This window comes from Lepidochelys kempii, chromosome 6 (assembly GCF_965140265.1).
Source record: "Lepidochelys kempii isolate rLepKem1 chromosome 6, rLepKem1.hap2, whole genome shotgun sequence".
Lineage (NCBI taxonomy): Eukaryota > Metazoa > Chordata > Testudines > Cheloniidae > Lepidochelys > Lepidochelys kempii.
In genome coordinates, this window is record NC_133261.1 from 23,394,806 (window position 1) to 23,409,801 (window position 14,996).

Below are 14,996 nucleotides of genomic sequence, written 5' to 3' on the forward strand. Positions count from 1 at the left end.
AAATCTTAGGTTTCAGAGTAGCAGCCGTGTTAGTCTGTCTTCGCAAAAAGAAAAGGAGGACTTGTGGCACCTTAGAGACTAACCAATTTATTTGAGCATGAGCTTTCGTGAGCTACAGCTCACTTCATCGGAGGCATACTCAAATAAATTGGTTAGTCTCTAAGGTGCCACAAGTCCTCCTTTTCTTTTTGGAAATCTTAGACATAGACTGCGGGATCCACAGGTTGAAAACCATACTGTCGCCAGGGTGTCTTCTTTGTCCCCCCCACTACATGAAACCTTCTGACGCCCATCTCAAGCTCGGGTTTCCCCCCTCGGTTAGTTCTTCCTGTTCCCTCTTTGAAGTTTCCACAGCCCTTCATCCGCGCCCAGGTCGGGCTGGCGCGCAGAGCCCCATTGCGAAACGCGCAATCCTGAATGTCCACGTCAACAGCCCGCCAGGGGAACCTTCCTCGTCTGACAGGAAACCTGCTTCCCCGCGTCCCCGCTGACCGGGGCCTAGCCCCGGCCCAACAACAAGGGACCTTTCGGGGCAGCTCCGCCACTGCTCGCGCCCCAGCCGCGGGGGCAGAGGAGCCGGAACCACCCAGGCCCTGCGCGCCGCTGTGACCGGCTGCGTCCTCCCCTGGGGGGTGGGGTGTCTCTCCCCGCGCTCCGCCCCCACAGCAGGGGAGAAGTCCCCCATCCCCCCCCCGAGCTGAGGCGATCAGTCACCAGGCTCGCGCTCAGGCGCCTTCAGGAAGTATTAACTCCCACACGCCACCTACTCACCCAATCAGAGGCCTTCTTCTGCCACCCCCGTCCTGATTGGCTAGCTCCCTCTCGCCTCGCTGTTGATTGGCTGTCGCCTCCTCCCTCCACGGCCGTGATTGGCTGTCAGGGAAGGAGGCGCGCGCCGCCGCAGGAGTCGCTTTTGCCCACCGCGCCGGTCTCGCGCTTCGTGGGTCCCGCCTCCTGCCCCTGGCGCTGCTGCTGCGGCGAGCGCGCGCGGGGCGGCCCCTCGGCAGGTATATAAAGGGTCTCTGGGCCAGCGCCCCCAACGGATTATGTCCGTGTCCCCCGTGAAGCGGCCGAAGATGGAGTCGGCGCTGGAGCAGCTCAAGCAGCACACCACGGTGGTCGCGGACACCGGCGACTTCCACGGTGAGGTCACACCCCGCCCCCCCGAGGCATGAGGGGCCCGTTACCCCCGTTAGGGTAGGGGGCGGTCCCAGTCCCCCGTGGCTGCTTCACTCCCAGGGACAATGGGCGAGGCCGCCCCACCCCCACCCCCCCACCGGTCACGCGCGCGCGCAGGGGGTGTGGGGGAGGGGAGCCCGGAGTTCTGGCGGGCTCGGCTCTGGTGAGGCGGCTGCTGCAGGGGTCTGAGCGCTGGGCGGGACGTGCGGGCTCCCCGGCTCGCTGTAACCCCTGGGTGCCGCCGCCCTTCCCGCAGCAGGCGGCTGGGGGCCCGGTCCTTCCTCTGCGGCCGCGGGCGGCTGCCGCCCGCCCTGTAAGGGCCGAGCCCTCCGGCTCGTTCCCTCCCCCGTTCCCCGGGGGGAAGGGGGGCGGCTTTGCCACTCAGCTCGCGGGGTCCAGCAGCAGCAGGGCAGGGGATACCTCCCGGCGTGGGGGTGGGGAAGCTGCTTGTAAGGGGAAGCAAGGTCTGGCCACTTGCTGCTAACGTCCTCTTCCTTGCAGTGACTTCCTGTTCGGTGAAGTGTAACCGTGCTAGCGAGCTCTGGGGCCTTCGTGGGTGGGCTCAGTGTTTCCCACATACACGAACCTCCCCACGTGTTAACTGAGAAAAACGTGAATGAAACACTGTGAACGTTCACCATGGGAGATAATCTGTAGTGGGAATTATCCATTCCCTGATGGAAGGGAAGAGTTAGGATTGGCTATATCTACACTACCACTTATGGTAGCAGAACGTATGTTGCTCAGGGGTCTGAATATCCCACTTCCCTGAGCGACGTAAGTTACACCCGCATAAGTGGTAGTCTGCACAGCGCTATGTAAGCGGGAGCGCTTCTACTTCTGGCATAGCTACTACAGTACTGCTACTTTTTTGGGGTGGATTAATTATGTCACTGGGAGCAGCTACACAAGAGATCTTACAGTATTGGTACAGCAGTGCCACTGGGAGCTCTCTAGAGTAGACAGCCTAAGTATTTTGGTTTAAGGTAGAGGTGGGCAAACTACGGCCCGTGGGCCACATCTGGCCTGCTGGACCATCCTGCCTGGCCTGGGAGGCTAGCCCCCGGCTCCTCCCCTGCTGTCTGTCTCAGCCCCCCCCACCCCACCCCCAGCCTCAGCTCACTGTGCTGCCAGCGCTCTGGGTGGTGGTGCTGCAAGCTCCTGCCAGGTGGCATGGCTGCCAGTCCTGCCGCTCTGAGCGGCATGGAAAGGGGGTGGGGGGGGTTGGATCAGGGGCAAGCGGTCCTGGGTGGGGGGCAGCAGTCAGGGGACAGGGAGCAAGGGGTGGTTGGATGGGGCAGAGGTCGTGAGGAGGGGAGCAGTCAGGGGATGAGGAACAGGGGAGGTTGGCTAGGTGTGGGAGTCCCGGGGTGCCTGTCAAGGGGCAGGGGTGTGGATAGGGGTCTAGGCAGTCAGAGACGGGGGGGTGGTGGTGGAGGTGGGGTCCTGGGAGGGGGCAGTCAGGGGAGGGGGCCAGGTTGTTTGGGGAGGCAGAGCCTTCCTTACCTGGCCCTCCATACAGTTTCGGAACCCCCATGTGGCCCGCAGACCAGGGCTGGGCAAATTTTGGCCTAAATTGTAATCTACTTGGAGAACATAACCTTGTAATAAAAAGAAACCCCTTTGTTAAACTTGGCTAAGAGTTATTTGCCTAAAGCTGTTTTGTCACTTGTGTGCTGTTATGAAAGACTGAAACGTCCCAGTTGCTTAATGTGGGATTGCACCTATTGAGGGGTGGTGAGTCTGCAGATGGAGAGAATAAGTGCCTTCTGCAAATTGTGGTCAGTCTTGCAGGACACAGTGGGATCCTATGGTTATATGGAAGTGCAATTTGCTAGTACAGAGAAGAGCTGGACTCAACACAAGAACACTGAATAAAACTATATAAATGCATCAAGAACTGAAAAGACTTCAACAGGAGAGAGGCTGGTATTGTGGTGAAGGCCCACTAGCAGGAATCACATACATAATACCATCTTTTCTACACACTTCCTTTGTGACTCACTTGGGAAGTCAGCTGTCCTATGATTCAGTTGCTTCAGGTATAAAATGAGGATAATATCTGTCTCATGTTGATTAGTTTTGTAAAATAATTCTAGCTCTCTGGATGGAAGGGACCATAGAAATCCAAAGTAGTAATATGAAATTGTTAGCCTGGCATGTGTGGGTACATGTGGAAATGTGGCCTCACTGCAATAACCTGTGTAATGCGCCTATAAACAAATGTATAAGTATGACCTACCAGCACTGACTTTTGAACTGAGATCTTGAAAAATTGTTTGCATTATTAAAATCTAAGGATGGTTGTTTCAAAGTGCATGAAACTATTGTAGCCCTACTCTTCTAGTTACTGTTATTACCAGAACTCTTGAGTGCACCTATATTGATAATGGAAACAAGTGAAGGGCTCCGAGCTAGCATTTATTACCATCAACAAGTATATGTACCATAAATCTTGTTTAAATTATCCATTTGGGAAACTAATGGCCCTTGGTACTCTTAACACCCTGATTCTGATTCAAATATTTCATCCTGATCAAATCAGGGTTTGGTAAATTCACTGGAAATAAATTTTACTCAGATGGTTTTTTTTTTAATGGCTTGTATAGTTTTCTCATGGTGAAGCAAAACAGTTGAGAGGCACAGAGTAGTTAATGTAAGAGGAATTTTTGTTTACTTTAGCATGAAAATGAGTAAGCCCTTTTGCAAAAAGAAAAGGAGGACTTGTGGCACCTTAGAGACTGACTAATTTATTAGAGCATAAGCTTTCGTGAGCTACAGCTCACTTCATCAGATGCATATCGTGGAAACTGCAGCAGACTTTATATATACACAGAGAATATGAACCAATACCTCCTCCCACCCCACTGTCCTGCTGGTAATAGCTTATCTAAAGTGATCATCAGGTGGGCCATTTCCAGCACAAATCCAGGTTCTCTCACCCTCCACCCCCCCACACAAATTCACTCACTCACAAATACTCACCAACAACCACATACCACACAACAGAACCACTAACCCAGGAACTTATCCTTGCAACAAAGCCCGTTGCCAATTGTGCCCACATATCTATTCAGGGGACACCATCACAGGGCCTAATAACATCAGCCACACTATCAGAGGCTCGTTCACCTGCACATCCACCAATGTGATATATGCCATCATGTGCCAGCAATGCCCCTCTGCCATGTACATTGGTCAAACTGGACAGTCTCTACGTAAAAGAATAAATGGACACACATCAGATGTCAAGAATTATAACATTCATAAACCAGTCGGAGAACACTTCAATCTCTCTGGTCACGCAATCACAGACATGAAGGTCGCTAACTTAAAACAAAAAAACTTGAAATCCAGACTCCAGCGAGAAACTGCTGAATTGGAATTCATTTGCAAATTGGATACTATTAATTTAGGCTTAAATAGAGACTGGGAGTGGCTAAGTCATTATGCAAGGTAGCCTGTTTCCTCTTGTTTTTTCCTACCCCCCCCCTCCCAGATGTTCTGGTTTAACTTGGATTTAAACTTGAAGAGTGGTCAGTTTGGATGAGCTATTACCAGCAGGAGAGTGAGTTTGTGTGTGTATGGGGGTGGGGGGGATGTGAGAGAACCTGGATTTGTGCTGGAAATGGCCCACCTGATGATCACTTTAGATAAGCTATTACCAGCAGGACAGTGGGGTGGGAGGAGGTATTGGTTCATATTCTCTGTGTATATATAAAGTCTGCTGCAGTTTCCACGATATGCATCTGATGAAGTGAGCTGTAGCTCACGAAAGCTTATGCTCTAATAAATTGGTTAGTCTCTAAGGTGCCACAAGTACTCCTTTTCTTTTTGCGAATACAGACTAACACGGCTGTTACTCTGAATCCTAAGCCCTTTTGTTAATTTAAAAAGGGTGTGGCTAGATTTTTTTCTGTACAAGAGATCTTAAACACAAATGACTTTATACAGTACTCTTTAAATCCGTGTTAGTCTGTATTCGCAAAAAGAAAAGGAGTACTAGTGGCACCTTAGACTAACCAATTTATTTGAGCGTAAGCTTTCGTGAGCTACAGCTCACTTCATCAGATGCATTCAGTGGAAGTGAGCTGTAGCTCACGAAAGCTCATGCTCAAATAAATTGGTTAGTCTCTAAGGTGCCACTAGTACTCCTTTTCTTTAAATCCTGTAGCAATACACAGTGTGCTCAATACACTTAAAATTGAGGATTTGCTTCACCAGCTTCAGTGAACTATATACAGGCTCAGTTAACTTAGTCTTGAATTATGTTTTAGTTTTGTGTCCAAAGGCTTTTAGTAATGGGAGTTTCCTATTTAGTGACTTCTGTTAAGACCAAGAGTATAGTACAGTAGTTTTGGTACAGTACTTGGGCTTCATCTAAGATCCAGAAAAAAGTGGGGAACAAGTAATTGCTGGGGTTCAGTATTGGTGACCCAAAATCAAAAAGACAAAGTAAAAATAGTTTAAATGAGTTTTTTTAAGACATTAGAGTAGGTTCTACAAACCTGTTAACTCCTGATATGGCATGCTGGCTTCTGAGCATCTTAATTGACCCCAAGAGTAGGCCTTGTATGGTAGAGAGGACCATAGGACAAAATAATATAGAAAGAGTAGCCACAGCAAGGTTCCTGCAGCATGAACTCAGTTGTGCTGAAGGTAGCTGAGAGAGCAGGCCTTGCTGATGGGAATGGTTACTAAAGGTAAAAAATACAAGCAGTGAACAGTGGATACAAGTACCAGCAGGGAGCAATAGAGATTTAAGTGGAACAACAGGATCATAAGAATTTTCGGGGGAAGGCAACTACTGTGGAAACCCCAGGAATTTTAAGGGAGAATGTCTCAGGCTCTGATTTGGCCAGGACACAAGTCCACACTCTGATCCTTGGGCAGAGGTGATCATCAAGAGCCACATGAGATCTTTAACGCTCCCCACCCCCCAATATCTTGGTTTTAGCTAATTGGACAACAAAATTTAATGCATGTAAAATTTTGAACCAATTTGTGTTTTGTGCAAGCCACAGTCCTCACAGGAGATGTCCAGCTGCTATGGGGACAAAGGGATTAACTCTCCTGAGCATTGGCTACCTTTCAAGTCAGTCTCATAACTTTTGTACAAAGAAAAATTAGTTCTTATAATGGTGCTGTGTCCTGAACCCAGATGTAACCCATTTATTTTGTCAATACATGAATTATTCATATATTAACTTGCATAAGGTGTCGATTTCTGAATCTTCAGCACTATCAAGTATGGCTAGTGGTGGCCCTTAACAGAACTTCTAGGACCTCATGTCTGAGCATATGGGAATTTAAAACATTGACTCTGTAGTCTTGTCTACAGTATGAAATACCTATTATCTGTTAGCAACAGGTGCTGAGCACTGTCTAGCTGCAAATTTTAACCATGCACTTTAAAACCGTTCTGAACGTAGCTTGTGCTTGGCTACATTTGCGGTTAGTGTTTGGGACTGGTTCAGCTGCAGCTGTTGACACCAGTCACCAGCATTGTGGTTTTTCAAGTGTTGACAAATATTTATTGCCTTATATAGGAGGGGAAATTGCTGGTGTAAGGAGCAAAGGACAGTCTAGTCCTGACCAGTGTGTTTCCACTGAAACATTGGGCCAGGTGCCTCTTGTCTCCATCTGCAGAAAAGTGATGTTCACAGCAAAAGCGAAGAACACCTGATAAATTATTAAACTGTTAGTTTCAGTCTGCTGCTCTTGTTGGTGCAGCAGTATGGGCCAGACCAGTATGTACTTATTCTTCTGCACATTTCTCCAGCCAATCAACATTAAACAGATGCTGTAGCAGTGAGCAGGATTCAGAATCCTTAGTTAAACCTTTGCTGAAAACTTGTTCTGGAAGGCTGAAATGTAGCCCCTTACTATAGGGAGCTAACTTTTGAACTCTGCCTTCAACTGTGACATCATAGTTAGTTACTGGAAAGTGCTGAATGACACTATGCTTCTAGTGGGAGGGGATACCGTAAAAGTCAGTCCTTATCATATACCCACATGACACATCAGAAGTGTCAAACATTTGCTTTTTATCTTTAGCATAATTGAATTTTGCAGACTTCAGTAACACATGACATGCAGTATATATGTTAGTCCTAGAAGATACTTTACCCAGATGTGTATTGCAAATGAGCTTTATCAGTACTTACCCATCTTGGAGTTGCATTGTGTTGTCAGATAAAACATGGAGAGTGAATGAAAACGTATTCTTTCCAGTTTATCTGAAGGACCTATGGTTAAGATGAATGTGTCCAGAGAACCAGGATCTTTACTTAAAGGAAGCTGCTAGGAAAGTGTAGCTTTCTGTACAGTGTATCCAAACATGATCTATCAAAATTAAGTAGAATTTTCTAAAATGAAATCTCCCTCCTAGAGTGCAAAGCATTCAGAAAAATTAATTGGTAATTTTTCATAATTTTGACATTTAGCTCTTTCAAGAAACCTTATGTCCTCTACAGTGATCTCTGCTTATAAAACTATTTGCTGAGTCAAACATTGCATGCCAGGCTGCTCAGCTACTCAGACATGTTAGAACCAGACAGAGTACAGTAAGAACCACTTTGTGGTAAACATCTAGTGTCACCTGAAACGGATTCTCAACTCTTTTCTTTGAGGTCTTCTCCCCCCCCCCCTCCACATGCTGTTAAACTCCATGGCCCACCTGTGTCAAACTGCTTTTCTGCATATAAAAGCCAGGGACAGCATTAGGGGGTAGCTATCAGGCCAATTGCCTGGGGTCCTCATACCACAGGAGCCCCCTCAAAGCTACATTGCTCAGGCTTTGGCTTCAGCCTTGGATGGCAGGGCTCAGGGCCCTGGCTTCAATCCCAGGCTTTGGCTTTCTGCCCTGGGCACCAGTGAGTCTAATGCTGGCCCTGCTTGGTGGCCCCCCAAAACCTGCTTGCAGCAGTGGACACAATAAGGACCTATATAAGATAGATGAGTAACTCCTACAGAATCTTGACCAATGGTTTGTTCCTCTTTGGAAACACTAGAGCTCAAGTACTAAATAAATTGATCTTGTCACTATAGCTTTCAGTCACCACTTTGTCCTGTGGGTCTCAAACTTTTTGTATTGGTGACCCCTTTCACAGAGCAAGCCTCTGAGTTTGAGAACCTCTGGTATAGACCCTTTTGGCACCATTCCCCGGACTTGCAGACAGCCTCTTACTGCACCATTCCTGCCTCAAGAAAACACTTAACTCTGATATAGATTTTATTGCTTAAGAGGCATGTTAACTGATCCTACTACTGTAACATAATACTTCATTGGTCAGGCTGGGTAACCTGTTTTAAACTAGGAATCTTTATTTTTGTAGCAATTGATCAGTACAAGCCTCTGGATGCCACTACAAATCCATCCTTGATACTAGCTGCTGCTCAAATGCCAGCTTACCAGGAATTAGTAGAGGATGCTATTGAGTATGGAAAAAAACTTGGTGGGTAAGTAAGACCATTAATTTAATTAGGCTTAGTTATGACAGCTGATGCCTTATGTAACTATTTGCAATAGCATCCACAGTGTTCTGTGGCCTTTTTATAACTTAAGCAAACATGAGTTTTACTCCTTAAAACACGCAGTCTAGAAGACTGGCTAACAAAGTGTGGGTGAAGGGATGCAACTTACAAATCAGCGAAGATGGTGACAGGCCACATGTGATAGGTGTATAATCCAGTGTGAGGTTTTATCCTTAGCACTGTAAAGACTATCCCTGATGAGTAGTTTCTGGTAAACATTATGTGTGTATCTACCTAGCAAAGAAAAACCCATGGCTTGCCTGTGCCAGTTAATTCTGGCTCCTGGGGCTCAGGTTATGGAGATGTTTCATTGCTGTGTAGACTTCTAGGCTCAGGCTGGAGCCCAGGGGCTCCAGGAACCTGAAAGGTGAGGGGGATGCACAGGGTCCTGAAGGCCAGGCTCCAGTCTGAGCTGAGAAGCCTACATAGCAATGAAACAGCCCTGCAGTGTGAGCCTATTGGCTGGCATGGGCCAGCCGTGGGTGTCTAGATGCTGTGCAGACATACTCTGTGAAGAGAAGTGAGTCGCCATATTTGGGGTCGGGAAGGAATTTTCCTCCAGGGCAGATTGGAAGGCCCTGGAGGTTTTTCGCCTTCCTCTGTAGCATGGGGCACGGGTCACTTGCTGGAGGATTCTCTGCTCCTTGAGGTCTTCAAACTACAATTTGAGGACTTCAATAGCACAGATATAGGTGTGAGGTCTTTTTTAGGAGTGGTGGGTGAAATTCTGTGGCCTGCATTGTGCAGGAGGTCAGACTAGATGATCATAATGGTCCCTTCTGACCTAAATATCTATGAATCTATGAATTCAGATCCCTTTTGAAGTAGCTTTGTGGGCTTGCTCAGGGAAAGCATTCCATGAATAGGCAGCATCATGAAGGAAAGCACAGATGTTTATGGAAGGAAGAAATGGCGTATGGACTCTGGTAGTATTGGTGAAACATAGATGGGACAAAAGACCAGAGTGGATAAATAGGGAATGGGAGAACTACTCAGTGATTTTAAAGGCTTGAACTGTATGTGGAGGGAGCCAAAGAGATTTAGCATACTAGCTGCAGTCTTTCATACATTTCACTCATTAAATTTTCATTCTTTCAGGTCAGATGATGAACAGGTCCAAAATGCAAGCGACAAACTTTTTGTGGCGTTTGGGGCAGAAATACTGAAGAGGATACCAGGTCGTGTGTCCACAGAAGTAGATGCAAGGTTTGTAGGCATGTTGTATGCAATTTGTAACCAAGGTGTTCCTAATCTTCTGATCTTGTAACAGTGAAATGTTCGGAGTTTAAATTACTACCTTTTCTGTTTTAATTGAACTGTGAAGTCACAATTTGCCTATCTAGGTTTTTACTGCATGCTAGACTAAACTAAGTGTGAAATAGGGTTACTCTTCAAGGCAGTTGTAAATAGGATTCACCTTCAGCATAGTTAAGGCACAGAGCACGTTCTCAATCTGTCTACCATTCTTCTGACTTAAAGAAATTCAGGCTTTCAATTTATTTACTTGATTTAAACTTAAGAGTTGAGTTGTTTCTTTTCTTTGCCCTTCTCCCACCAAAACTTACAAAATGGTACACTGTGGTTTTGCTTTAACAGTACCTGCGGTAAGGCCTGTTAACTTCCTTGATTCTTTTCTACTTTTTCAGAATCTAAATTCTGTATGAAAATTAAAGCAATAACTTTTAATCTTTCCCTGAGAAACATCCTTGGGTTTTCTTGAGCTCTGGGCCCACTCAATCCTAGAGAATGTTTTACAATTTTTTTAATGCTTTGGTAGATTTTTAACTACAGCCCCAAGTAAAAAAAGCTGCTATTGGGTGTTAAATTTTAATACAGGGTGCAGGAGAGTTCTTCGGATTATTATGGCTAAATTAGAGCCACTCTAATAGCCACGATCTCGCAATGTGAGAGCATGTATCAGTCTACCATTATCTGTTGGTGGAAGCTAGAAAAAGATGGATCTGGGATATAGACTTAAAACAAATGTTCGTAACTTGGTTCAATCCCTTTCTTGTTTCAAAGGTTGTCCTTTGATAAGGAAGGAATGATTAAGAGAGCTAAGCGCCTCATTGACCTTTATAAGGAAGCAGGAATTGGTAAAGATCGCATCCTCATAAAACTGTCATCGACGTGGGAGGGGATTCAGGCAGGCAAGTAAGTGTCTGTAGCTGGTATTTACTTTAATGCTTCTAATGGCTGGTCATACATTTTAAAAAAAATCCTCTCAATGTGTTGGCTGTTTTGAGAACCATTCACCAGTAAATTCAGTTAGTGCGGTTAAATCTAACATGAGCAAGACTTTTTTTATTTGAGTTGTGGGACAAAGATACTCCTACTAGTGCTAGATCATTACTTTAGAGCTCAATGTTATAGTTCAGTAACTAGTGACAGATTTATTTATGAAGTTTATTAAACTATTTGATTGTAGACTGAATGGAGGGGGAGGACAGACTCCATTCTAAGATGACCCTTTTTTGCAGGGTTCTGGAAGAGGAGTATGGGATCCATTGCAACATGACCTTACTCTTCTCCTTTGCTCAGGCAGTGGCCTGTGCTGAAGCTGGGGTCACCCTAATTTCCCCATTTGTAGGTCGTATCCTGGATTGGCATGTTGCAAACACAGACAAGAAGACTTATGAGCCCTCAGAGGACCCAGGTAAGCTTGCCTTTGAATATAATTGAAAAAGTTCACTACAAGTTATTTTTTTAAATCTTCTCTTATGAACACTACTCTAGAAAATACAGTATTTGGGTACTAAAATTTACAATGAAGAATCTTTGCATTTTAAAACATTGTCTTGAAAATCACCAGTGTTTTCTTCATAGGGGTGAAGAGTGTCACTAAAATCTATAATTACTACAAAAAGTTTGGCTACAAAACTATTGTGATGGGTGCTTCATTCCGAAACACTGGGGAGATTAAAGCACTGACAGGCTGTGACTATCTTACCATTTCACCTAAGCTTCTGGGAGAGCTCAGTAAAGAGAACACCAAGCTAACTCCCACACTCAGTGCTAAAGATGGTAAGTTAGTTTTCTTTCCTTGTAGAATACAGATTTGTTCCATAATCCTGAGACTCCTCTTTACTACTGAACATAGCTGATATATGGAAGAAGCCAGCTTTGGTAAGTGGTAGTACATAGCTTCAGCTTAAACTTAGTGCTTCTTGCCTCCATCCAAACTTTTTTTAAAGGGGTAAGACTTGGCTGATCTACTTAAGAGATACAGTAATTGCCTTGTACTGTCTTCATGACCACAGTGGCCATCAGCAGTCCTTGTGGCACTGCTGTTGAGGGAATCCAGTATTCTCCACACCTTTGATCTAGTATGTAACCAGTTATATTCCATTTATTTACTATCTTGGGTCCTTTTGAATGCATTAGCCAGTAACTAACCCAGATTCAAGTCAAGAAGACATTCAGTTTAAACAGTGATACTTCTATTAAATAACAATGGGGTGGAAGGGAGAAAACACCTCTAATTTGTATCCTGGGACTTGACAGTTTTTACAAAATCCTTTGGAGCAATAAACTTAGCTGAACACTAATTTTGCAAGAATGTAAGTCCTCTAAAGGACTTCAGACAAGGCTAGAAGAGATCATACACCTATACAACAGTCAACATTTGAAACAAGAGTTTTTAAAAACTGGTCTCTTTTGAAATGGTACTAAAGTGTTGCAACTTGTTTAGTTTAGCAATGTTTCACTGTGGTGGTTCTTGCATGTGGTCCTGGTAGCTGTACCATTCTTTCCTTCCTCTTAGCTTTATAAACAAATGTTAAATTACAAAATTCAGAATGGGAATTATGCACAGCTGCAATCATGAGCTCTATTACTTAAGGCTCTAAGCAGTTGACAGGCTTGTTATCAATTGAGCTTTTGTTAGGCATCTGCTGAATAATCAGAACCAATTGTTTGCTTGAGTCCTTGCTCACTCCTACAGAATATTTTGTGTAATTTTTTTTGTACTGTGGGCTGAAAGTTTAGTGCCATTTAGGAGCCAGATACAAACATTATAAACATCAATGCCTTAGCCTAAAACTTAGACTAACTGGATAACTTCCCCTAAGGTAGCAGTTCAGAATCAACAATATCTGCACTTATTCCCCCAAATGTGGTCACACAGTAAGTCTGACTACCTTATCAGCAATGTTTGGAAAAACCTTTCAAACTTCAGCTAATGTGGAGGGGGCTACATAAGGGAGTTAAAGGAGCATTTTATTTTTGGATGACAATCTTTTGTATTTGAATTAGAATATTTTATAGATTATCTATTACAACTCCCTTTGTATAGCTCAGACATCTAACCTTGAGAAGATCCACATGGATGAGAAGACATTCCGCTGGGAACATAATGAAGACCAAATGGCTGTGGAGAAATTATCAGATGGGATCAGGAAATTTGCTGCTGATGCAGTTAAATTGGAGAGAATGTTAAAGGTAATTGCTGAATTCTATGCTGAACTTGTATATGCCTATATTCCAGACCCCTCAGAATGACACCAGCTGATCCACACATGAGGTGTGATGCTGTCTTGATTTAAAGCAGTGTTTATTCTGGTAGCTAGGCTTGTATGCAAACCATATTTATCACAATTTGCATTAGATCACCATTCCTATGTGCAAAGAGGGTTAGCTGCCTAGATAGCATATGAAATGCATACTGGGCGTCTTCCTTCCAGTGTATATGTAATTGTCTTGTTGTTGTGCCTCCTGTGAACACTGACTAATACAAGATGTAAACCAACATGAATGTTATCCCAAGTGCAAAGCAGTATTTATCTAGTAGCTAATCAAGACTGCACTACAGCTAGATGTGAGTCAGCAGGTGACATTGAGGAGTTGGTATGGCTGTCAAATTCCTGACATAGAATCTGAAAATTAAGTTTCCACCTCAAATCAGTAATCTATCAGTATTTGTGTCTGAGGCACACTAAAATTCAGTACTTTCATAGTGATTAGGGCCAACTTTGGCAGTAAAACACAGGATGCATGGGGGAAAATGAGTAAGGTGCCATTTTTATAGTCCACTATTTTAAAATGCCAGTCTAAATAATTAGGTGAATTAATAGTATCTTGACTGTACTAAATCTGCATGTATATTTTCATATCAGTTGTAGACACTGCTCATGTTGACTGCATAATTACTATTGTACTGGCTTAGTCTGGTGTAAAAGCTCTGCAGTTTTCAGACTTATCTAGGACTCCTATTGGAAATGCTAACTGCAGATTCTTTTTTTCCTAGGAACGAATGTTCAGTACTAAAAATGGAAAGTAGACAAAGTTCCTGCTGGATTGTGATGGCTGAATGAGTGGGATTATTAAAAATGGATGTACAAATACCTGTAAAGTCTTATGCTATGTGTGGAGAGTTTTCTGTTTTCCATGTGTTTTTTTATCAACTTGCAAAGGGACAGACTTCACTTTGTAGCAATTTTAGCAATGTATTAAAATAGTTTGTGTAAAGTTTCACTGTTCACTTGTTTAGATCAATATTTACATATTGCTGTACTCCTTGCCACCTCTTTTCAACTTAATTCTAGTGAAAGTGAGTGGCTAACTATTCTTAAACCCTTAAATGTACCTCCAGATGATACTAGGGAAACAAAGTATTTTATCCTGGAGATACTTACACAGCCTCCAAAACCACAGTACATATGTGAGTACCTTTCAATTTAAAATAACTAATCAAAATAACTTCTCCAGGCTAGGAAGATTTGTTAAGTTTTTTAATCTATTATGAGTATGGGTGTGATTTTACTGGAAAAAAGCTACAGACTTTTGTATTCTGGAAGTGGGGTGAAGTTGTCACTTGTAGCTGTGTTTCCTGAATCCCAGGCCAGCAGCCTGTCAAAATACCTCATTTATTGTAAGTGGACTTAATACATTTTTTGGTTTGTTTGTTTTAGATGTTGTGGCTGTAAAAGCATGGAATAGCAACTTACAAATTGTGTAGCAGTTGAGCCCATGGGTTTTCCTCACTCCTTTCACTGATCTCAGAACTGTTACTTTACGCTTCTAGGTGCGACCCCATTTTATAGCTGAAGAATAAGGTTAAGACTTGCTCAGACCTACACAATGATTTAGCAGTTGAGCTAGGTATAGAAGGTTAGAGTCCTGCCTTGGTCATACTTCATTTCTGAAGTAAGAGCAAGTATTTTATTCCCTGGGGGTAGTTTGAGATTACCAGTGTTCACTTGCATTGTGTGTGCACATATGCCCTAGCTCTAGCAAACATTTGAGGCAGCCTGTCCAGTGGTTTGGGACCCTCGTTTTACAGG

General features: G+C 44.2%; 1 protein-coding gene across 2 annotated transcripts; it reads left to right on the forward strand.

Moving 5' to 3' along the window:
- Positions 1 to 914: 914 nt before the first annotated feature.
- On the forward strand, positions 915 to 14,184 carry TALDO1 (transaldolase 1). Of its 2 annotated transcripts, XM_073347146.1 has the most exons (8): positions 918 to 1,143; positions 8,517 to 8,640; positions 9,814 to 9,921; positions 10,738 to 10,869; positions 11,196 to 11,371; positions 11,542 to 11,739; positions 13,010 to 13,155; positions 13,961 to 14,184. In XM_073347146.1, the coding sequence occupies exons 1-8, from the start codon at positions 1,047 to 1,049 to the stop codon at positions 13,991 to 13,993; spliced, it is 1,014 nt and encodes a 337-aa protein (XP_073203247.1). In that variant the 5' UTR covers positions 918 to 1,046; the 3' UTR covers positions 13,994 to 14,184. The 2 variants fall into 2 exon arrangements, with proteins under 2 accessions (XP_073203248.1, XP_073203247.1); XM_073347147.1 differs by lacking the exon at positions 10,738 to 10,869 and having other exon boundaries at positions 915 to 1,143.
- The last annotated feature ends 812 nt before the right edge of the window (positions 14,185 to 14,996 follow it).